Raw genomic sequence first — 26699 nt, forward strand, 5'->3', positions numbered from 1 at the left:
AGATGGGATTACAGGCATCTGCCACATGCCTGGCTAATTTTTGTATTTTTAGTAGAGATGGGGTTTCACACATTGGCCCAGCTGATCTCGAACTCCTGACGTCAGGTGATCCACCTGCTTTGGCCTCCCAAAGTGCTGGGATTATAGGAATGGGCCACTGCCCCCAGCCAAAAAAACAGCATTTCAAGACTACATTCATGGAACTAGGTTTGTTCATTTCTGGGACTTTTCCATAGACATAGCTAGGAAATGTCAGCACTAAAATATCACATAAATATTTATTTGATTTATTCCACAATACACACAAAACATTCTCAGATTAACATACATATACATATGTACAAATATATATACACACACAAATATAAGGTATATACTATTTTTAAATAACATTAAAGTATCTCAAGTTCATACTGATACTTCTAATTAAAAATCAGAAGTAGAGGATTTAGCCTTCTTACATCTATATGAATCTATAAATAGTATACAATTTCTTACACATTGAGATTCCTAGGTCTCAATGACACAAGAGATAACAAAATTAAAATAATGTATAATTCTTCATTTGCTTTGCTGCACAATACACAGAAAATATCTGATCAACAAAACCAACACTACAGTCAAAAGTATGATGGCAGAAAATAGTTTTTAAAATTTTTTGCATATGCTCTTCCCACTGTTTTTTACAGCTGAATTATATTTCCTTGCCAAAACATATAGTCATTACATACTATTCTTTATAACCTTCATTTAATCCCGGTTCTCATGCTTAACACTAGTCTCACAGTGATTTTTTTCTAGTCAGTCTTTGCTGTTCTGCAGCCTCCACTGGTGACACCCAAGGAAACAGGGTCAGGAGTGGACCTGCAGCAAACTCCAGCAGACCTGCAGCAGACGCACCTGTTAGAAGAAAAACTAACAAACAGAAAGCAATAGCATCAACATCAACAAAAAGGACAACCATGCAAAAACTCCATCCAAAGGTCACCAACAGCAAAGACCAAAGGTAGATAAATTCATGAAGATGAAAACAAAACAGCGCAAAAAGGCTGAAAATTCCAAAAACCAGAATGTCTCTTCTCCTCCAAAGGATCATAACACCTCAACAGAAAGGTAACAAAACTGGACGGAGAATGAGTTTGACAAATTGACAGAAGTAGGCTTCAGAAGGTGTGTAATAACGAACTCCTCCAAGCTAAAGGAGCATGTTCTTTCAGAGCACAAGACTTCTTCCCAATGCAAGGAAGCTAAGAACTTTGAAAAAAAGGTTAGCGGAATTGCTAACTAGAATAACCAGTTTAGAGAAGAACATAAATGACCTGATTAAGCTGAAAAACGCAGCAGGAGAACTTCGTGAAGCATACACAAGAATCAATAGCCTAATAGATCAAGTGGAATAAAGGATATCAAAGATTGAAGATCAACTTAATGAAACAAAGTGTGAAGAAAAGATCAGAGAAAAAAGAATGAAAAAGAATGAACAAAGCCTCCAAGAAATATACAACTATGTGAAAAGACCAAACCTACGTTTGATTGCTGTACCTGAAAGTGATGGGGAGAATGGAACCAAGTTGAAAACACTCTTCAGGATATTATCCAGGAGAACTTCCCCACCCTAGCAAGACAGGCCAACATTCAAATTCAGGAAATACAGAGAACACCACTAAGATACTTCTCAAGAAGAGCAACCCCAAGACACATAACCGTCAGATTCACCAAGGTTGAAATGAAGTAAAAAATGTTAAGGGCAGCCAGAGAGAAAGGTCGGGCTACCCACAAAGGGAAGCCCATCAGACTAACAGCGGATCTCTCTGTAGAAATCTTACAAGCCAGAAGAGAGTAGGAGCCAATATTCAACATTCTTAAAGAAAAGAATTTTCAGCCCAGAATTTCATATCCAGCCAAACTAAGCTTCATAAGGGAAGTAGAAATAAAATCCTTTACAGATAAGCAAATGCTGAGAGATTTTATCACCACCAGACTTGCCTTATAAGAGCTCCTGAAGGAAGCACTAAATATCGAAAGAAAAAACTGGTACCAGCCACTGCAAAAACAAACCAAAAGGTAAAGATCATCAATACTATGAAGAATCTGCATCAACTAATGAGCAAAATAACAAGCTAGCATCATAATGACAGAATAAAATTCACACATAACAGTATTAATGTTAAATCTAAGTGGGTTAAATGCTCCAATTAAAAGGCACAGACCAGCAAATTGGATAAAGAGTTAAGACCCATTCGTGTGATGTATTCAGGAGACCCATCTCACATGCAAAGACACACACAGGCTCAAAATAAAGGGATGGAAGAATATTTACCAAGCAAATGGAAAGCAAAAAAAAAAAAAAAAAGTGGGGGCTGCAATCCTAGTCTCTGATAAAACAGACTTTAAACCAACAATGAGTTCATGTCCTTTGTAGGGACATGGATGCAGCTGGAAACCATCATTCTCAGCAAACTATCACAAGAACAGAAAACCAAACACCACATGTTCTCACTCATAGGTGGGAACTGAACAATGAGAACACCTGGACACAGGGTGGGGAATAGGACACAGTGGGGCCTGTTGTGGGGTGGGGAGAGGGGGGAGGGATAGCATTAGGAGATATACCTAATGTAAATGACGAGTTAATGGGTGCAGCATACCAACATGGCACATGTATACATATGTAACAAACCTGCACGTTGTGCACATGTACCCTAGAAATTAAAGTATAATTTAAAAAAAGAAAAAAAAAAAAGAAACCAACAAAGATCAAAAAAGACAAAGAGGAGCATTATATAATGGTAAAGGTATCAATGCAACAAGAAGAGCTAACTATCCTAAATATGTATGCACCCAATACAGGACTACCCAGATTCATAACCAAGTTCTTAGAGACCTACAAAGAGATTTAAACTCCCAGACAGTAACAATGGGAGATATTAACACCCCAATGTCAGTATTTGACAGATCAACGAGACAGAAAATTAACAAGGATATTCAGACTTGAACTCAGCTCTGGACCAAGAAGCCCTAATAGACATCTACAGAACTCTCCACTCCAAATCAACAGAATACAGATTCTTCACAGTACCACACAGCACTCATCCTAAAATTGACCACATAATTGGACGTAAAATACCCCTCACCAAATGTAAAAGAATGGAAATCATAACAAACAGTCTCTCAGACCACAGTGCAACCAAACTAAAACTCAGGATTAAGAAATTCACCCAAATCCGCACAACTATGTGGAAACTGAACAACCTGATCCTGAATGACTACTGGGTAAATAACGAAATTAAGGCAGAAATAAATGAGTTCTTTGAAACCAATGAGAACAAAGACACGACATACCAGAATCTCTGGGACACAGCTAAAGCAGTGTTTAGAGGGAAATTTATAGCACTAAATGCCCACAGGAGAAAGTGAGAAAGATCTAAAATTGACACCCTAACACCACAATTAAAAGAACTAGAGAAGCAAGAGCAAACAAATTCAAATTCTAGCAGAAGACAAGAAATAACTAAGATCAGAGCAGAACTGAAGGAGATAGAGACACGAAAAACCCTTCAAAAAAAAAAATCAATGAATCCAGGAGCTAGTTTTTTGAAAAGATTAACAAAATAGACCACTAGCCAGACTAATCCAGAAGAAAAGAGAAGAATCAAATAGACACAATAAAAAATGCTAAAGAGGATATCACTGATCCCACAGAAATACAAACTACCATCACAGAATACTATAAACACCTCTGTGCAAATAAACTAGAAAATCTAGAAGAAATGGATACATTCCTGGACATATATGCCCTCCCAAGACTAAACCAGAAAGAAGTTGAATCCCTGAATAGACCAATAAGTCCTGAAAGTGAGGCACTAATAGTCTACCAACCAAAAAAAATAAAGCCCAGGAACAGACAGATTAACAGCCGAATTCTACCAGAGGTGTTACAAAGAGAAGCTGGTACCATTCCTTCTAGAACTATTTCTAGAATTATTCCAAACAACAGAAAAAGAGGGACTTCTCACTAACTCATTTTATGAGGTCAGCATCATCCTGATACCAAAATCTGGCAGAAACACAATAAAAAAAATTTCAGGCCAATATCCCTGATGGACATCGATGTGAAAATCCTCAATAAAATAATGGCAAACCAAATCCGGCAGCACATTAAAAAGCTTATCCACCACGATCAACTCGGCTTCATCCCTGGGATGCAAGACTGGTTCAACATATGCAAATCAATAAACATAATTCATCACATAAACAGAACCAATGACAAAACCACATGATTATCTCAGTAGATGCAGAAAAGGCCTTTGACAAAATTCAACAGCCCTTCATGCTAAGAACACTCAATAAACTAGGTACTGATGGAACATATCTCAAAATAATAAGAGCTATTTATGACAAACCCATAGCCAACAGCATACTGAATAGGCAAAAGCTGGAAGCATTCCCTTTAAAAACCAGCAGAAGACAAGGATGCCCTTTCTCACCACCCCTATTCAACATATTATTGGAAGTTCCAGTCAGGGCAATCAGGCAAGAGAAAGAAATAAAGCGTATTCAAATAGGAAGACAGGAAATCAAATTATCTCTGTTTGCAAATGACATGATTGTATATATAGAAAACCCCATTATCTCAGCCCAAAAACTCCTTAAACTGATAAGCAACTTCAGTGAAGTCTCAGGATACAAAATCAATGTGCAAATATCACAAGCATTCCTATACATCAATAACAGACAGAGAGCCAAATCATGAGCAAACTCCCATTCACAATTGCTACAAAAAGAGAATAAAAATACCTAGGAATACAATTTACAAGACATGTGAAGGTCCTCTTCAAGGAGAACTACAAACCACTGCTCAAGAAAATAAGATAGGACACAAACAAATGGAAAAACATTCCATGCTCATGGACAGGAAGAATCAATATCATGAAAATGGCCATACTGCCCAAAGTAATTTATAGATTCAATACTATTTCCATCAAGCTACCACTGACATTCTTCACAGAATTAGAAAAAACTACTATTAATTTCATATGGAACCAAAAAAGATTCCATATAGCCAAGACAATCCTAAGCAAAAAGAACAATGCTAGAGGCATCACACTACCTGACTTCAAACTATACTACAAGGCTACAGTAACCAAAACAGCATGGTAATGATACCAAAACAGATATATAGATCAATGGAACAGAAATACAGACCAATGGAACAGGCCTCAGAAATAACATAACACATTTAGAACCATCTGATCTTCAACAAACCAGACAAAAACAAGCAATGGGGAAAGGATTCCCTATTTAATAAATGGTGCTGGGAAAACTGGCTAGCTGTATGCAGAAAACTGAAACTGGACCCCTTCCTTATAGACTTTACACTGTTGGTGGGAGTGTAAATTAGTTCAACCATTACGTGGCTATTTCTCAAGCATCTAGAACTAAAAATACCATTTGACCAGCAATCCCATTACTGGGTATATACCCAAAGGATTATAAATCATTCTACTATAAAGACACATGCACACTTATGTTTACTGCAGCACTGTTCACAATAGCAAAGACTTGGAACCAACCCAGATGTCCATCAGTGTTAGACTGGATAAAGAAAATGTGGCACATATACACCATGGAATACTACAGCCATAAAAAAGAATGAGTTCATGTCCATTGCAGGGACAAGGATGAAGCTGGAAACCATCATTCTCAGCAAACTAACACAGGAACCAAAAACCGAACATCACATATTCTCATTCATCAGCGGGAGTTGACCGATGAGAATACACGGACACAGGGAGGGCAACATCACACACCGGGGCCTGTTAGGGGGTGGAGCCAAGGGGGAGGGATAGTATATTTCTTCTAAGAAATATCTAACGTAGATAATGGGTTGATGGGTGCAGCAAACCACCACGGCACATGTATACCTATGTAACAAACCTGCATGTTCTGCAAATGTATCCCAGAACTTAAAGTATAATTAAAAAAAAGAAAGAAAGAAAAAGAGCAAAGGATTTGAATAGACATGTCACCAAGGAAGACAGATAAATAGCCAAAAGGCACCACAGAAGATGCTCAATATCATTAGCCATTAGGAAAATGCAAATCAAAATGATAATGAGATACTACTTCATACCCAATAATGATACAGGAGACAGAAATTATTTAGGCAGATAATAATGGCAACAGAGTACTTGGCAGAATTTCCTTTTAAATGAAAAGCAGCCCCCAAATTATTTCTTTTCTAACAAAGAGCAGCCTGAAAAATCAAGCTGCAGACATAGATATGCAAGCTGGAAATTGAACAGGTGAATGCCAGCAGCTGTGTCAATAGAAAAGGGCTACCTGGAAGCCAAGTATGTTCAACATGAAGGCTCCATCTTTGGTTTTCTTTGTCACCACATGTAAAGATGCAGGCAACATGGCACCAGCCAGCCAGAGAACCCATCTGCATAATAAAAGATTAGGGTGGGGTGGCCAGCTTTTTCACATGCTATACAAGTGGCACACCCAGCCCTAACTAGTTTTTCGCACCTTATGCAAATAGCACACCTGGTCCAACCAATCTTTCATGCCCTATGTAAATCAGACACTGCCTCCTCAAGCTCATCTATAAAACCCACTGCATTTCACCATAAAAGTGGCAACCCAGTTCTCCAGGAACCCTCTCTCTGCAGCAGAGAGAGGTCTTCTCTTTCTTTCACCTATTAAACTTCCACTCTGAATCTCACTATTTGTGTGTCTGCGTCCTAGTTTTCTGTGGCTGTAAGACAACGAATCTCGGGTATTTACTCAACACAATGATGCCACTTCAATAAGATGGCAATATTCTTAAAAAGTAGAGAAATTAGAATCTTCATACATTGTTGGTAACAATGGAAAACAGTACAGTTGCCTTGGAAATCGTTTGGCAATCCTCAAAATGTTAAACATAGAGTTAGCATATAACCTAGCATAATATGTTCTAGGTGTATACCCAAGAATTGAAAAAAAAAGTCCACATAAGTATTATTTATGCAACGTTTGTTCTTAGCAGTCTATTCAAAATAGTTAAAAAGTAGAAACAACCTAAATATTCATCAACTGATTAAAGGATAAACAAATTGAATGAACAAAAATGTGATATATTCATGTAATGATATATTATTTGACCATAAAAAGGAATGAAGTACCTAAGTCCTCATTAAACATCATCAACTGGCTCTTTTGACTTTAAGTGAAAACAATGGACCAGGGTGGCTCACTCCTGTAATCCCAGCACTTTGGGAGGCTGAGGAAGATGAATCACTTGAGTCCAGAAGTTTGAGACCAGCCTGGGCAACACAGTGAGAGACACTGTCTAAAAAAAATTAAAATTTAAAAAAAAATTAGCTGGGCATGGTGGTACGTGCCTGTAGTCTCAGCTATTCAAGAGGCTGCACTCCAGCCTGGATGACAGAGCAAGACCCTGTCTCAAAAAACAACAACAACAAAGCAACGTATAATAAGACCCATTTTCTACCTCCTCAGTTTATAACGAAATGACATGGACCTGCTGTATGTTCTTTATTAAAGTTGAAGTTTCTAAGAACCTATCAATGACATTAAATAAGAACTTACTGTACTGACACATGCTACAATATGGATGAACCTTGAAAATATTACATTAAGAAGCCAAAAGCTACATAATGAATGATCCATTTCTATGAAATGTTCTGAATAGGGAAATCCAAAAAGGAAGACTGCAGATTAGTGGTTGAGAGCTTGGCGTAGGGAAGTGGACAGAGGGAATAACTGCTAATGGGCATAGAGTTTCTTTTTTGGGTAATGAAAATATTCTGGCATTAGATAATATTATAGTATAATTAGATATTATATTCACAAGACACAATCTTGTGAATATAGTAAAAACTCCTAAACTGTACATGTTAAAGTGATTATTTTATGGTACATAACTTATAACTCAATTTTTAATAATGAGTGTGACTTCTAACAATGATGGAATAGGGTCAGACTTACCTTTCCATTTTAAACAACTAGAAAACTGAACAAAATACACGAAATAATTTTAGGACAACAGGAATGAATAATTGGACAATAATTCCATAACAGAAAACGCAGGTCTGTGATCTTTGAGAGAAACAAGAAAATGAGCTTAACAATTGTCTCAGATTACCAATGGGAGACAATTTTCAGGCCACGGCAAAGGGAAAGGAAGGGAAGGGAAACAGAGCATGACAGTCTCTCTGAAGTTGGGAAGCAGAGATTACACTTCAAGAAAGCCAAAAAAGCTAGTGTTTGTGGGCAGAGAATTGGAGAAAAAGAAGCTGCAAAAAGAGACGTTGTGGAGATAAGCAGAAAAATAGCTGCAAGTCTTCTGAGTACCAATCTGTTCATGTGTGAGAGGAAGCACAGGAAAAGAAACACTGAAACAACTCACAGAGCTCACACATGTTCTCACCAACCACAGTAGAAAGACCTAATAGTAAACAGGGCTAAACTAGCCCTAGGTTAAAGGCTGTTCTGGACCTGTACTAACAAAGATTTAAAACTAAATCTCAAAAAGATTAATGGTGGCTCACACCTGTAATCCCAGCATTTTGGGCGGCCAGGTAGGAGTATCACTTGAGGCCAGGAGTTTGAGACCAGCCTAGGCAACATGGTGAGACTCCCATCTCTACAATAAATTAAAAAAAAAAAAAATTAGCTGGGCATGGTAGTATGTGCCTGTAGTCCCAGGCACTTGGGAGGCTAGAGCAGGAGGATTGCTTGAGACCAGCAGTTGGAGGTTGTAGTGAGTCAAGACTGCCCCCACTATACTCTAGCCCAAGTGACGGAGCAAGGCCCTGTCTCAAATAAAAAATTAATTAATTAATTAATTAATTAAGAAAAAAAGATCAAACTGATTCCAAGTAACTTAATTGTGAACCAGAAAAAAGTCCAACACTATTTAAAAGAAATTTTAAATAATCTAGGAACTCTAAACACAAAATATACATTTCTAATATCCAATAAAAAATTACCAGGTATGTAAAGAAGCAAAACACATAAAACCCATAACAAGAAGAAAAGCCAATCAACAAAAATTAACCTAGAAATAATAAAGAATTAAATGTTAATTTATTTTATAGGCTGGGCACAGTGGCTCACGCCTATAATCCCAGCACTTTGGGAGGCTGAGGCAGGCGGATCACCTGAGGTCAGGAGTTCAAGACCAGCCAGGCCAACATGGTGAAACCCCATCTCTACTCAAAATACAAAAATCAGCCAGGTGTGGTGGCACTTGCCTATAATCCCAGATACTTAGGAGGCTTCTTAGGCAGGAGAATCACTTGAACCCAGGAGGCGGAGGGTACAGCGAGCCACGATGATGCCACTGCACCCCAGCCTGGACGACAGAGCAGGATTGTGTCTTGGAAAAAAAAAAAAAATTATAAACATGTATATCTTCAAGAAGGTAAATGAAAACATAAATGTCGGATGGACACAGTGGCTCATGCTTGTCATCCCAGCACTTTGGGAGGCCAATGTAGGTGGAATGCTTGACCTCAGGAGTTCAAGACCAGCCTGGGCAGCATGACAGAACCTGGTCTCTACAAAAAATACAAAAATTAGCTGAGTGTGGTGGTGCGTGCCTATAGTCTCAGCTACTCAGGAGGCTGAAGTGGGAGGATAGCTTGGGCCTGGGAGGCGAAGATTGCAATGGGTTGAGATCTTACCACTGCACTGCAGCCTGGGCAACAGAGTGAGACCCTGTCTTAAACAAACAAACAAACAAACAAACAAGCATACATATATGTGTGTGTGTGTGTGTGTGTGTATGTATGTATATAAATGAAATTGAAATATAAATGTCATAACAGAAAGAGAACATATAAAAAGACACAAAAACAAATACTAGAGATGAAAACTATAGGCCGGGCATGGTGGCTCACACCTGTAATCCCAGCACTTTGGGAGGCTGTCAGGAGTTCGAGACCAGCCTGGCCAATATGTTAAAACCCCGTCTCTACTAAAAATACAAAAATTAGCTGAGCATGGTGGTATGCGCCCATACTCCCAGCAATTCAGGAGGCTGAGGCAGAAGAATCGCTTGAACCCAGGAGGCGGGGTTGCAGTGAGCCGAGATCATGCCACTGCACTCCAGCCTAGGCAACACAGCAAGACTTCATCTCAAAAAAAAAAAAAAAAATACAAAGAAAACTATATTAGGCAACATTTTAAAACACACAGGATGGGATTAACAGCAGATTAGATACTTAATAAAAAAGGTTAGTAAATGTACAAGCAATTCCAGGTAGATTATAGATCTAAACATATGAGGCAAAACAATACATGTTTTTGAAGACATTATACAATATCTTCATAACTTCAGAGTACAGAACGTTATCTTGTGAGAATTTTTCATAAAAGAGAACTAACCATAAAAGAAAAACTGGATAAATTTAATTTCTCTCCAACAACACAGAAGAGCGAGAAGAAAAAAACGGGTAGGCACAGGGATATCTCAAACACACGTAATAGATGACTCACAAGAGGTTCAATCTCCTTAGTAATTAGTTCCTAGAAAAACAAAACCACAACAAGACACCACCACATACCTAAAATATTAGCAAAAACTAACAAGTCTGACAATACTAAGTGTTGACAAGGATACAAACTAAAAGGAACTCTCATATACTGATAGCATATGTGTTATAACCATTTGGTAAAATAGTTTGGCATTATCTAATGAAGTTGAAAATCAGAAACCCTATAACCCAGAAATCTCATTCCCAGGATATAACTTATACAAAGGGGTATTACATGAGCCAATATATATTTGTGAAAAAGTTTTCACAGCCATATTATTCATAATGGTCCCAATCTGGAAACAATCCAAAGTCCATAAGCAGAATATTCATATAATGACATATTCTACAGCAATAAAAATGAAACAAAACAATAAGCAAGACCAGGCATGGTGGCTCACGCCTGTAATCCCAGTACTTTGGGAGGCCGAGGCAGGTGGAACACTTGAGGTCAGGAGTTCGAGACCAGCTTGGCCAACATGGTGAACCCTGTCTCTACTAAAAACACGACAACAAAAATAGCCAAATGTGGTAGCGGGTGCCTGTAATCCCAGCTACTTGGGAAGCTAAGGCAGGAGAATCCTTGAACCTGGGAGGTGGAGGCTGCAGTGAGCCAAGATCACTCCACTGCACTCCAGCCTAGGCAACAGAGCACAACTCTGTCTAGAAAAAAAAAAAAAAAAGCAATATAGATGAATCTGAAAAAGGATACTTTCCAAAAAACAGGGTATTAAAGCATAATTTTTAGTTACAAAAATCAATGTGATATGTTTATGAGTGACATTAGTAAGATGGTAGAGGAAGACTTTCCAGGACTCCAGCTTGCAGACACATTAACTTGAACCACTATCCAAATTATCTTCACAAAAGTTAAACCAGGTGAGACATTATAGCACCTGAATATAGCACAGAAATAAAAAGAGACACACTAAAGAGAGTAGGAAGGACAGTGTCACATTACCTGTATCCCCCAGTACAAGCCAGCTAGCAAGGAGACAGATGCTCGTTGAGCAGAGAAAAGAGAAGGAATTGAGCACTGGACTTTGCCTCAGTCCCCAACACTAGGCCTGCCCCATTAAAATCGTGTTGGGCAGGTTGCCCCTGCCCGACTCCAGGCCAGTACTTCCAGACTACACCACTACCAGGCTGGTCCCAGTGACCCCAGGTCCCAGACCAGCCCTCGGCTTCAGGCTAATCCCAACTCAGGCTCCAGGCCCAACCCAGCACCAGGCAACCCTGCATAGCCCAAGATGTCAGGCTAGCCCTAGTGCCAGGTTAGCACACAGACTTCCAGCACCAGGTCAGCCACTAAAGCCTCATGCTCCAGAGCAGCCCACGTGGCCCCAAACACCAGATCTGCCCCAGCATCAGGTTGGCACCTGTGGCCTCAGACACCAGGCCAGCACCCACGGACACAGGCTCCAAGCCTGCCCTACGGGTCCACATTCCAAGTCAGCCCCTGCGGCCCCACACTCCAACAGACACAAAGTCCAGGCTCTTCGGGCAGGCCCAGGGTCCAGATCCATCCCAGCAGAACCCAGCCTCCTCTGGCAAACCCAGGGTCCAGGCTCATCGCAGAACCCAGTGCCAGGCCAGCTCCCAAGACCAGATGACTCACACCTGTCTCAGTGGCCCAGTCTCCAGGCAAGCCCTTGAAGACCCAGCCTCCAGGCCAGCACTCACTCACCCAGCCTCTAGACAGACCCTCATGGCTCTAGGCACAAAGCAAGCATCCACAGACCCCAGCCTTCAGTGGATGCAGAGCCCAGGCTTACTTCAGCAGACCAAGGCTCCAGGACCACCCTCGCAAACCCAAGCTCCAGGCTAACCCTGGTAAACCCAGGACCCAGGCCTGACTCACAGGCTCCAAGCCCACCCCCATGGTCCCAGGAGACAGTGAAAGCCAGGCATTGTGGACTCAGGTTCCAGGCCCATTCCCACGGTCCCAGGTGCCAGGCCCATTCCAGCAACTGGTTGGCTCCTGCAGATTCAAGCTCAAGGCCAGTCCCAGTGCCAGGTCAGCTCCCAAGGGACTAGGCTTCAGACCAGCTCCTGTGGAGTAGGCCCCGAATAGGTCCATTCCACAGGGGGCCAGCTTGGCACTGTGAACCCTGGATCTACGTCTGCTCCAGCAAACTCATGACCCACATTTTCCCCGGTAAATATAGTCTGCAGACCAAACCTCATGGACCCAAGCACCAGACCTGTGCACCTGCTAACCTAGGTACCACAACAGCCTGCCTGAAGACACCAGCAGTAAGCCTGCTCACAGACCACACCAGAAAGCTTGCCTAGAATCTCTGGTCAGGCTAATTGGTGAAGAACTTTCCCAGCCAAAGCCAGTCTGCAAAGAGTGGAGTAGTTCCTACTTCTACAAATGTGCAGGCACCAATACAAGGCAACAAGAATCACAATCAGGGAAACATAATACCACCAAAGGAACAAACATTAAAGAAATTGAGGTTTATGAACTGCCTGACAAATAATTCAAAATAACCATCTTTTAAAGACTCCATGAACTACAAGAGAATACAACTAGACAAGTACACAAAATCAGGAAAACAATAAGCAAACAAAATGGGAAGTTCAACAAAGACACAGAAACCACAAAAATGAACCAAACTGAAATTCTGGAGCTAAAGAACACAACGACTGAACTAAAAAAATTCCAAAGAAAGCTTCAACAATAGATTCAATCACACAAAAGAATCAGTGCGCTTGAAAAGGGGTTATTCGAAATGATCCAGCCTGAGGAACAAAAAGAAAAAAGAAAAAGAGTAAGGAAAGCCTTTGAGAATTACAAGATGCCATCAAGCAATCCAATTTACATATTATGTGTGTCCCAGAAGGAGCAGAGAGAGAAGAAAGTTTATTTTAAAAAATAACAACAGGCCAGGTATGGTGGCTCATGCCTGTAATCCCAGCACTTTGGGAGGCCGAGGCGGCCAGATCACAGGGTCAGGAGATTGAGACCACGGTGCAACCCCGTCTCTACTAAAAATACAAAAAATTAGCCAGGCGCGGTGGTGGGCGCCTGTAGTCCCAGCTACTCAGGAGAAAGGCATGAACCCGGAAAGAGGAGCTTGCAGTGAGCCGAGATCGCACCACTGCACTCCAGCCTGGGCTACAGACCGAGACTCCGTCTCAAAAATAAATTAATAAATTAATAATAATAATAACAAAAACTCCCCAAATCTGTGGAAAGATAAAAAATATCCAGGTATAGGAAGCTCAAAGACCTCCAATCAGATTCAGTGTAAACAAGACTACCCCAAGATATATTACAATCAAATTGTAAAAAATCAAAAACAGAGAGGATCTTGAAAGCAGCAAGAGAAAAGAAGCACATCACATACAAAGGAATCCCAAGATGGCTATGAACAGATTTCTCAGTAGAAATCTTATAAGCCAGGAGAAACAGGGATGATCTATTCAAAGTGCTGAAAGAAAATAGGCCAGGCGCAGTGGCTCACACTTGTAATCCTAGCACATGGGGAGGCCAAGGCAGGCAGATCACCCAAGGTCAGGAGTTCGAGACCAGCCTGGCCAACACAGTGAAATGCCATCTCTACTAAAAATACAAAAATTAGCCAGGTGTGGTGGCGGGCACCTGTAATCCCAGCTACTCAGGAGGCTGAGGCAGGAGAATGGCTTGAACCTGTGAGGCGGAGGCTGCAGTGAGCAGAGATCAGGCCACTGCACTCCAGGTTGGGTGACACAGTGAGACTCCAACTCAAAAAAAAAGAAAGAAAAAACCAACAAATCAATATCGAAACAACAGACTTTAACTACACTCTAGACCAAACAAACTGAACAGACAAATACAGAACATTGCATCCAATAGTGGCAGAATACATGTTCTTCTTAAATGCACATGAAACTTTTTTCAGGATAGATCATATGTTAGACCAGAAAATAAGGCTTAACAAACGTAAGAAGACTGTGATCATATCAAATATCTTTTCCAACCACAATGGTATTAAACTAGAAATCAATAAAGGATGGATTTTGAAAAATTCACCAAAAAAATTCTCAAAAAAAAAAAAAAAAAAAAAAAAACATGCTTATGAGCAACCAATGGATTAAAAAAGAAATTAAAAGATAAATTTTAAAATATCTTGAGACAAATGACACAATATACCAAAAGTTATGGGATGCAGCAAAAGCAGTACTAAGAAGAAAGTTTATAGCAATAAATGTCTACATCAAAAAAGATTTCAAATAAATAACCTAACATTAAACTTTAAGAACTAGCAAAAGAACAAACAAAGCCCAAAGTTAGTAGAAGGAAGAAAATAATAAAGATCAGGGCAGAAATAAATTAAATATAGACTAGGAAACAATAAAGATTAATAAAACCAAGAGTTGTGTTTTGGGTTTTTTTTTTTTTTTTGAGACAAGGTCTTGCTCTGTTGCCCAGGCTCCAGTACAATGGTGCAATCTCGGCTCACTGCAACTTCTACCTCCCAGGCTCAAGCAGTTCTCCCATCTCAGGCTCCCGAGTAGCTGGGACTACAGAAATGTCACCATGCCTTGCTATAAGAGTTGGTGTTTTGAAAAGATAAATAAAATCAATAAAACCTTAGCTAGACTAAGAAAAAAAAGAAGTCTCAAATAAAGCCAGAAATGAAAAAGAAAACATTATAATTGATATTACAAAAATATAAAGAATTATAAGAAACTACCATGAACAATTATATGACAACAAATCAGATAACTTAGAAGAAACTGATACATTTCTAGACATATACAACTTACCAAAATTGAATCATAAAGAAATAAAATCTTAACAGATCAATAGAGAGTATACAGATTAAATCAGTAATAAAAAGTCTCCTAACAAAGAAAAGCCCAGGACTTGATGGTTTTACTGTTGAATTCTACCAACCATTTAAAGAAAAACTAATACCAATCCTTCTAAAACTCTCCCCAAAAAACCAAAGATGGAAACATATTTCTAAACTCATTTTATCAGGCCAATATTACCCTTCTGTCAACGCCAAAGACACTACAGGAAAAGAAAATTACAGGTCAGTATTCCTGATCAACACAGATGCAAAATCCTCAACAAAATACTAGCCAATCGAATTCAGCAGCATATTAGAATAATCACGCCCCATGATCAAGTGAGGTTTATCTCTGGGGAGCAGAGATGGTTCAACATGTGCAAATCAAAAATGATATACCACATTAACAGAATGAAAGGCAAAAACCATACCATTTTGATAGATGCAGAAAAGGCACTTGGTAAAATTCAACAACACATCATGTTAAAAACTCAAAAAAAATTGTTATAGAAGGAATGTACCTCAACACAATAGAGGCCATATACGACAAGCCCACAACTAAACATCATAATCAACAGTGAAAAGTTGAAAGCTTTTCCTCTAAGATCAGGAACAAGACAAGCATGCGCACTCTCACCACTACTACTCATCAACGTAGCCACTGGAAGTCCTGGCCAGCGTCATTAGGCAAGAGAGAAATAAAAGGCACCCAAACCTGAAGGGAAGTAAAATTGTCCCTGTTTGCAGACAGCATGATCCTTTAGATAGAAAAGTAGATAAAGGACCCTAAAAACTCCATCAAAAGAGTGCTAGAAAAAAATGCATACAGTAAAGTCAGAGGATACAAAATTAACATACAAAAATCAGTAGCATTTCTATACACTAACAACGAACTATCCAAAGAAATAATCAGAAAAACAATCCCATTTCCCATTTACAAGAGCTACAAAAAAAAAAAAGTTAGAAATAAATTTAACCAAGGAGGTGAAGCATCTATACACTGAAAGGTAAAAAACATTGATGAAAGAAATTGAAGAAGATATAAGTTAATAAACAATTATATACTGCAATGACAGTGAAAATAATTCACTTTAGATTTGTATTTTTTGAGCTAGACATCTTAAGGCTTTTTAGTATTGTTTTCTCCTTTTCTCTTACCTTCTGTTCCCATTCTCTTACTTCTTCCAAACTCATATTCTTCAATTTTGTCCACTTATGAAAACAAAATGAATAATAAAGTCTAAAGAAACAAAAGTAAGAAACTACCTGAAGTCTTGCTAGTTGTGCAGTACGGGCAACTATCTTATTGTATGGTTCAACAATTTTTGCTTTTATCCTAAAGAAAAAGAAAAGAGAGGAGTCAGAATAAAATCATTTTCAAAATATCAATGGATAAAAATATTCCCATTTCATTTATTTATAAAATTAAGAACAGTACCTATCAACAGCTCCCTGTAAAGCCCCAATTCTCGTCTGCATCATCTGAAGAACACCTAGGAAAACATAAGCTTACATTGGCTTTACAAATTTACAGGGCATCCAACTGGGTAAAAAGTTTAATTAAAAGAAAATACATGCATATATAATTTTAACTTTTTCTGTCACCATCCTAATCCAAGCAACCAATATCTTTTACCCACACTGCTGTAAAAGCCTGTAACTGGTCTCCCCCTCCAATCTTTGCCTCACAAAAGAAGCCTGACAGGGAATGGAAACTGACTGCTTAATGGATGTGGGGTTTCCATTTGGGGTGATGGAAAAGTTCTGGACCTAGATAGTGAGGATGGTCGCACAACACTGTAAATGTACTTAACACCACTGAATTGTATGCTTTAAAATGCTAAAAACGATAAATTTTATGTTACGTATATTTTAATACATTACCAAAAAAGTATGACTGATCCACCATGATATCCCCTTTGCCCCATCACTCCTATATTAAAACTATAGCCCACAGCTTAATCTACAACTCTCTAGGCTTACAACAGGAGGAAATTTTCACAAAATTGGAAAAATATTTTCAGGAAGATCAAGCTTAAATTTTATTATTTAGGCTTTCAATTAGTACAGATATTTAATTATTTTGAAGGCCATTCTTTAAAATTCAGTTTCTATATCCAACTGGCATAGTTGTTTTGAAAGCATAGTAATAACTAAATTTAAGTATAGACATGTCGTCATATTTTAAGTGAAGTAATGTTAGAACAAATAAACATTCCTATCAGCATACAAGTATAATAACACAGTTTAGTCCAACAGAATCCTCTCTGAACCAAAGATTCCCACTTTTGCGCTGGTTTTGTGGTGTATTCACCACAAACTGCCAAGAATAAACTGCCGTTACTTATAACCATTTTCTTACATCATATTCTCTCCACAACCCAGTCTCAATGGGTTTCCACCCATACTCCACCAAAACAGATCTTATCAAGGTCACCAGAAATCTACGAGTTGCCAAATTCTACTGTTGGTTCTGTCTTAACCTTGTTCAAGCTCTCAGAAATTCACAGCAGTTGACTACTCCCTTTCTGAAACATTTTTTTGTCTAGGCTTTCAAATCAACACACTTCCTGGGTCTCCTATTATCTCATCAGTTGTTCCCACTTCTCCTCTGGCAGACCTCTACATGTGCTGGAGTACCCCAAGATGTGATCCTCAGCCATCTGCTCTTCTCCATCTACAATCTTTCAGGAATTTCATTCAACTCCAAAGTTTTAAATAGTATCTGTTCAATAAAATACTGATTTTATACACACACACATATACAGACGTATACACATATATCTATGTAAAAAGATTTTCTTTATATATCTGCCTATGTTCTCATTCCCTATCTCTCTCCCCTCTTTCTCTCTCTTCCTACTGTTACATCAAATTTAAGATACCCAAGATAGTTTATGCCCTACCTTGCAACCCATCAAAAATCATACTTCTCTCCAGGCTATGACATCTCCATTACTCATACCATCATCTATCTATCCAATTTTTGAGACCAAAATCCTAGGAATAACTCATGGTGACTTTTTTCCATCAGCTCTTTCATCTGCCATCAACAAATCCTATCAGCTTTGCCTACATTTTACTCCATCTGCCACCCCTCTAATCCAAGGCATCATCAACTTAAACTATTCTAATATCAGGGACACTAGTTTGGAAGCTTCCACCATTGCCTTTTTCTATAGAGCTATCAGAGTAAACTATTCAGAGTATTAATCTCATCATACAATAACCTGATTAAACTCTTCCAATGGTTGGCCAGGTGCGGTGGCTCAAGACTGTAATCCCAGCACTTTGGGAGGCCGAGACGGGCGGATCACAAGGTCAGGAGATCGAGACCATCCTGGCTAACATGGTGAAACCCCGTCTCTACTAAAAATACGAAAAACTAGCCGGGCGAGGTGGCGGGCACCTGTAGTCCCAGCTACTCAGGAGGCTGAGGCAGGAGAATGGCGTGAACCCGGGAGGCGGAGCTTGCAGTGAGCCGAGATCTGGCCACTGTACTCCAGCCTGGGAGACAGAGCAAGACTCCGTCTCAAAACAAAAAAAAAAACCAAAAACAAAAACCAAAAAACTCTTCCAATGGTTTACCACTGCATTTAGAATTAAATCCAAATTCCTTCCCAAGAACCTCATCTACGATTCTCTCCCTCCTTCACTATTCTGGGCTACTTTCTGCCCCTCAAACATGCCAAGTTAATTCCTGCTTTCCCATTTATTGTTCAGTCTTCTCTCCAAATCTTCCTGTGATGGCTCCTCCTTATCTTAGATCTTGACTCAAATGTCATCTTCTCAAAAAGGCCTTCCCTCGCCTTCATCCATCCCCATCACCTGTTTCATTTCTCTGCAGAATTTACAAATAAAATTTTTCTTTCTGTTTTCTGAGATACAGTCTAACTCTATTGCCCAGGCTGGGGTGCAGTGGCATGATCTCAGCTCACTGCAACCTCTGCCTCCCAGGTTCAAGCAATTCTCATGCCTCAGCATACAAGTAGCTGGGATTACAGGCATGATCCACCATGCCCAGCCCTGTTTTCTATCTGTACTTTTTTTTTCAATCTACCTCCAGGACCAGAACATAGTTCCAAAAGGACAGTGACTTTGTCTATCGTTCACATGTGCCTAGTACTTAACAAGTTCTTAATTACTATTTGATGGCCTGAATGAAAAAATAAATGAATGAGGCTACTTTTTTTTTTTCTGAGACGGAGTCTCGCTCTGTTGCCCAGGTTGGAGTGCAGTGGCGCGATCTCAGCTCACTGCAAGCTCCGCCTCCCAAGTTCACGCCATTCTCCTGCCTCAACCTCCCAAGTAGCTGGGACTATAGGCGCCCACCACCACACCCAGCTAATTATTTGTATTTTTAGTAGAGACGGGGTTTCACCATGTTAGCCAGGATGGGAGGCTACCTCTTTTTATATTATAAGCTTAATAAATATTTCTCAAAATTCCATGAAAACAAAAACTCTATTGCTATAGCTTTCTGAAACCTAGCAAATTATCAAAGTAATATTTGGAAGAATATTTTAAAAAAGGACATTTTTAAATAAAATAGGCTTAAACATACCTCCAAACTACTTACATGGTAAAAAATTTTACATATTTAGGAGAATAAAGCAGATGAAGTAGATGCTAAAATAATATTCAATTTTTCTAATACGTATATACACCACACTTATTTTTCAGCATCTCAAAATAACATTCTAGTAAATACTTAGACACATCATGCTAAAATGAATACTAAGCAATTCACACTTAAAGTTTTTTATTTTATTTATTTTCTGAGACAGGGTCTAGGGTCTTGCTCTGTCACCCAGCCTGGAGGGCAGGGACACAATCACAGCTCACTGCAGCCTCAACCTCCTTGGCTCAAGCAATCCTCCTACATCAGCCTCCCAAGTAGCTGGGACTAGAAGCATGCACCACCATGCCAACCTAATGTTTTATTTTTTATAGAGATAGAGTCTCATTATGTTGCGCAGGCTGCTCTTGAATTCCAGGATCAAGTGAACCTCCCACCCTGGCCTCCCAGAGTGCTGGGATTACAGCCGTGAGCCACTGCACCCTGGCCTACACTTCAATATTTTATGTTCAAATAATCTAGTGAATATTCTGAGATAATCATAGGAATAAAGTAGCCAACCTTTGTACTCTACACACTTGTACAAGACATAATCATTCTAATTCAGTCTAGCAGTGTATTTCAAATATTTTAATCTTTGAAGAACGTCCTGGGAAAAACAAGCACATTAAAGAACTAGAACACATATTTAAAAGCCACAGTGAGAAATATTTCTGTTGTGGTGATTCATCTAGACCTATATACACTCAATGTACTACCATGCCATCCTTATAAATAAAAAACTAGTATGTTTTAAAAATTGCCATTAAAGTATTACTTGCTCTCAGAAATGTATAAAAATATTATGAGATTTAAACACATAATTAAAACTAGTGAGCTTCTGCACAACCAAAAAAACTATCAATAGAATAAACAGGCAACCTACAGAACAGGTGAAAATGTTTGCAAACTATGCATCTGACAAAGGTCAAATATTCAGAATTTATAAGAAACTTAATTCAACAAGCAAAAACACAACTCCATTAAAAAGTGGGCAAAAGACAAAAAGAGACATTTCTCAAAAGAAGGCATACATGCAGGCAACACACACATAAAAAAAATGCTCAACATCACCAATCCTCAGAGAAATCAAAACCACAATGAGATACCATCTCACACCATTCAGAATGACTATTATTAAAAAGTCAAAAAACAACAGATGATGGTGAGGCTGCTGAGAAAAAGGAATGCTTATACGCTCTTGGTGGGAAGGTACAGCCACCATGGAAAGAAGTTTGACAATTTCTCAAATAACTCAGAACTACTATTCGACCCAGCAATCCTGTTACTGAATATACATTCAAAAGAAAATAAATTGTTCCACCATAAAGACACATGCACTCATATGTTCATCGCAGCACTATTCACAATAACAAAGACATAGAATCAACCTAGGTGCCCATCCACAGTGAATTAGATTTTAAAAACATGGTACATATATACCATGGATAACACACAGCCATAAAAAAAGAATGAAATCATGTCCTATACAGTAATATGGATAGAACTGAAGGTCATTATCCTAAGCAAATTAAGGCAGGAAGAGAAAAATCAAATACCACACAGTCTCACTTATTAGTGGGAGCTAAACATTGGGTACTCATAGACTTGAAGATGACAACAATAGACAATAGGGACTACTAGAGGAGGGAGTACCTAACTGTTGCGTACTATGCACACTACCTGGGTGACAGGATCATTTGTATCCCAAACCTCAGCATTATACAATATTCTCAGGTACAAACCTACACATATCCCCTTGGATCTAAAATAAAAGTTGAAATGACTAAAAATAATAATTAATTTCCAGTACTAAGTCAATCAGTACTTAGAGCTTCTTAATTTTCCTAAGAACCTAGTCAGATATGTATTCCAGATTTCAAACAACTATTTCCAAAAATATTAAGTTCTTCATCAGGGTATCTTAGAAATACTGTACATGCTGAGAATAAGTTAATATCTTTTGGTACATAAGAAATACTGGGGGAAGCATTACAGAATATTACATCACAGAAAACAATATCCTCTCTCAAGAATTTGATCAACATAGGGAAAAACCACTTATCTTTATTTTGATGTACAATGATTAAAAATAGTAATCACAATAATGTAAAACACAATAGTAACAATTCACATTTATGAGATGTAGTTTAATTTAATCAAGAGGGAATGAAAAATTCATAAAATATTTAGTCAAACAAAAATAAGCAGATTTGTAAAAATAAAAATCCAATTATTATTCGACTATACTTTCACTAAAAAGAGTTGCAGAAAAGGCTCCAAGAAAGGCAAAAATAAGAAAAAAATTCCAGCCTCCTTCCAGTACTACCCACTCTGGTATTGTTGATGTTTTTATTGTTTTAATTAACTAACACAGGTGCACTAAATATGTGCAGGCATTGTTCTAAGTATCTTGCTAATTCATTTAATCCTCAGAATAATGCTATGTTAGTACATATTATACTCTTTTACAAATAGGAAAACTGAGGCAGAGAAGGGTTAACTAACTTGCCCAAAGTCAAACACCTAGTAAGTAGTAAAACAAGGATTTGAACCCAGATCATGTAGCTCAGGGGCCAGCAAAGTTTTACTAAAGTTTTACTGAAACATAGCCACACACATTCGTTTTCATATTATCTGGCTACTTTCACTCTACAATGGCAGAGTTTAGTAGTTGCAACAGAGACTATGTGGCTGGCAAAGTCTAAAATACTTCCCATCCAAAGTAGCTTGCCAAAGCTTGCCAATCCCTGGTCTAGTCCTACATAATCTCTAGCAGTTAATAGAAATATACCTTCCAACGACTCAATCCCAGTTGCTTGTGCCAGTAAATCTTCATGTCTTGCAACAACCTGAAAATCAAAAACAAATGATTAGCTTTTGCTCTGTTAGATATTTTTCCTTGTAACCACAATGTAGAATGAAAGGTCTCGCTTGGAGTAGAAATGAGGCAAATACAAATACAAAAGAAAAAAACACAGGTTTTTAAGGTGTGTCTGAGATGAGTTATAAGCAGGAACACACATACATTTACAGTTCAACACAGAGCAAGAGGAGTTAAAGCCTTTTCTTAGCCCTGTCTTAGTCTGTTTGGACTACAAATACAAAATACCTTAGACTGGGTAATTTACAAACAGAAGAAATTTTTATTGCTCACAGTTCTAGGGGTTGGGAAGTCCAACAACAAGGCACTGGCAAATTCAGCATCTGGTGAGAACCCATTCCTCATAGATGGTACCTTGTATCTATCTTCACATGGTGGAAGGGGCAAACAAGCTTCCTCGGGCCTCTCTTAGAAGGGCACTAATCACCTCCCAGAGTCCCTAGCTTTTAATACTATCATATTGGAGATTAAGTTTCAACATATGAATGTTAGGGGAACACAAACATTCAGGTAAGCCCCTTGCTATCTTAATGAAATGCACAAGTGGAGTTGTGCCAAAAAATGTACAAAACCAGCTCATTGTTGCCACACCATTACTATGTTTTCCCTTTAAAGAATATTTTCAAACATCAGGTTCTCTTTGTTCTTGAATTTGATTCAGCACCACCAAGGCCACATCCTACTCTGGAAAGATACAGCACTCAGTGCTCACCTATACCTGAACATCTCTCTGCTTCCAGTTTCCCAGTGTCACACACCCACAGCAAATCCTTTTCCCTATAGATGTTTGATACTTTTATGAAAATTAGGGCACTGCAGATGGCCAGAACAAAAAAACCAAGAAGGTTACAAGTTAAAGGCCACATGCAAGAGATTCCCAGAAACATCAAGAAATCATTCAAATCTTTAGAATAATGCAGGAATCCTTATTACTGTGTGCCTTTTATTCCAATGAATATGAAGTTTCATGTCTAGTTTGCTGACTGAAGTTCTTAATCACCAAAGATTAATTCACTGGAACCCCTAAATCCTCCACTTTGTCCTGTTACAGATATCACTGTCATTCTGTCAAGTATCTTTCTCTCATATCTACTCAAAGTATTACCGTTGGTCATCTCAGTCTGTTACTTGTAAGGTTCCCAGAAGATGTCCAAATTTTTCCCAGTCTACGGATACAGTCCTCAATATGTCCATCTTAACAAGACAAACTTTCTTAAAATTATCTATTCTCTTTTATCACTAGTAATACTTTGGTAAGGTTAAAAAGCCTGAAACTATAGTTTCATAGACTCCCTTGCAACCAATTAAATGATTTTTCCAAGAGTTGCGGAAGACAAGAGAGAGGAAAGCTAGGCCAGGCACGGTGGCTCACACCTGTAATCCCAGCACTTTGGGAGGCCGAGGTGGGTGACTCATTTGAGGTCAGGAGTTTGAGACCAGCCTGGCCAACATGGTGAAATCCTGTCTCTACTAAAAATACAAAAAAATTAGCCACGTGTGGTGGTGCACGCATGTAGTCCCAGCTACTTGTGAGGCTGAGGCACAAGAATCACTTGAACCCGGGAGACAGAGGTTGCAGTGAGCCGAGATTGCGCCACTGTACTCCAGCCTGGGTGACAGAGCAAGACTCTGTCTCAAAAAAAAAAAGAGAAAGAGAGAGAGGAAAGCTTACTGTTTCAGCTAGTAATAAAGGTTCTGAGACCTGAGAATTTAGACACAGTTAAGAGAACCACATTGACCACTCCAGTATTTAGTCATCAGGTATCTAGAAGCAGAATTTTAGCACTGGCATGGAAGGTAAGAACAGGTACTTCCAAGCCTCTGTATTGTATCTGTGGTAGTTCCTTCAACTCAGTCCACTAGCTATTCACCCAACAATTTTATAAGTATCCAAACTCTCTGTATGAAGTGTCTTTCTTAGAGTGATTTCTAGTTCCTGCACTAAACCCTAATAGTAAATATTTTACAGTTTTAGACATCTCACTGATACAGACTACTGAGACTCCCAGACTTCCTCTACTTCACATCCTAGGCTACTATAACTTCTCTCTCTCTCTCTTTCTTTTTTGAGACAGAGTCTTGCTGTTGTTGCCCAGGCTTGAGTGCAACGGCACGATCTCGGCTCACTGCAAGCTCCACCTCCCAGGTTGAAGTGATTCTCCTGCCTCAGCCTCCCAAGTAGCTGGGATTACAGGCACCCGCCACCACGCCCAGTTAATTTTTGTATTTTTAGTAGAAATGGGGTAGTGCCTGTTGGCCAGGCTGGTCTGGAACTCCTGACCTCATGATCCTCCCACCTTGGCCTCCCAAAGTGCTGGGGTTACAGGCATGAGCCACTACGCCTGGCCTAAACGTGTTTTCTAAGTATCTGCCAATAAAGATTGAAATCAAATTATATATAATCAGACTTTTAGAGTTAAAATGACCTTAGAAGTCATCCCAGTCCTATCTAAGCCACTCAAAGAAACTAAGACACACAAAAAATCAAGTGGATATGTCTCAGGTTATACCAAATCTATGTTTCCTGGTAAACGATTGATGTTTCATACATACGTTCATTCATTTAAATATGTATTAAATACCTACTCTATCAAAGGCAACACTAGAAATTATACCATAAAATCTCCCTATAAAAATTACACTATTTTAGGAGAGGAAGGAATCTTCAAAGTTATCTACTACAGTCTCCTCTTCCTCTTGCTTATTCCAACCCATCTGATAGATTAAAAAACAAACAAAAAAGCTAGACTTAAAGACATTAAGTGAGATTAAAGTCAGTTAACAGCATAGCTAAAAGTAGGACCCGTCTCCTAACTTCTCATATTGTATCCTACTCAGAATAACATTTATCAACTTTCTGTAATTTCAGCAAATGCTACATTTTGTGCTTATAAAGTATGAATTGCCAATGTAACATCCCAATTTTTTCTTATTCACATTGTTTTACTTCCAAAATTCCATTTTCTATTATCTTTATCGAACACATCCTATTTTTTGCCCACTAAATTCGTTGCACAGCAGTTAAGGTGGTGAACAGGAAGTATGAATGAAAGGCTTTAGTGAGGTGGTATATTAGTTTTTTAACAAACAAAAAGTGGTTTACAAAAAATTTCAAAAATTTACTTTGAAAAATAAGTCACACTGGTTAAGTATGCACTTCTTCATGTAAATATGCATTTGTATTTAATAAGATTACAAAAATGCTAAATTATCACTTTAGGCTAAATATCCATAGGGACCCTGAAAATCAGAATTACCTGTAAGTGTAGTTCTTTGTCCAACTGACTGATTCCTTGGGCAAGTTTTGCTAGTTGTTCAGCAATTACAGCTTGATGAATAGATTGAGAAGTGTAAGTCTTTACATCAAAGTCTTCGTTTAAAAAGTCACTATAACACTCTGGATTGGGGAAAAATAAGGAAAAGTCCTTAATTACCCTGTACTAAACCAGTTATTAAACAACAGAACAATGATAATCATAATTAACATATTTTGATCCCATACTCTGAACCACTCCACTACACTGCTTAATGCTTACTTTTATCATGACCCAAAAAGAAGTATAACATTGAGAAAGAGATTAAAAACATAACTACTGGCCAGGCGCAGTGGCTCACGCCTGTAATCCCAGCACTTTGGGAGGCTGAGGCGGGTGGATCACCTGAGGTCAGGTGTTCAAGACCAGCCTGTCCAACATGGTGAAACCCCGTCTCTACAAAAATACAAAAATTAGCTGGGCATGATGGCAGGTGCCTGTAATCCCAGCTACTCGGCAGGCTGAAGCAGAAGAATAGCTTGAACTCGGGAGACAGGTTGCAGTGAGCCGAGATTGTGCCATTGCACTCCAGCCTGGGTAACAGAGCGA

General features: G+C 38.9%; 1 protein-coding gene across 1 annotated transcript in view; it reads right to left on the minus strand.

The window, feature by feature from the left end:
• The window catches only part of COG5 (component of oligomeric golgi complex 5), a 363078-nt gene that overhangs the window by 331358 nt on the left and 5021 nt on the right, over positions 1-26699 (minus strand). Inside the window, exons 2-5 of the mRNA XM_015134669.3 lie at positions 26094-26233; positions 22747-22804; positions 16773-16827; positions 16601-16670 (exon numbers count right to left, since the gene is read on the minus strand). Of these exons, the coding sequence (XP_014990155.2) occupies positions 16601-16670; positions 16773-16827; positions 22747-22804; positions 26094-26233 (323 nt within the window). The remainder of the gene's footprint in view (positions 1-16600; positions 16671-16772; positions 16828-22746; positions 22805-26093; positions 26234-26699) is intronic.

This window comes from Macaca mulatta, chromosome 3 (assembly GCF_049350105.2).
Source record: "Macaca mulatta isolate MMU2019108-1 chromosome 3, T2T-MMU8v2.0, whole genome shotgun sequence".
Classification (NCBI taxonomy): domain Eukaryota; kingdom Metazoa; phylum Chordata; class Mammalia; order Primates; family Cercopithecidae; genus Macaca; species Macaca mulatta.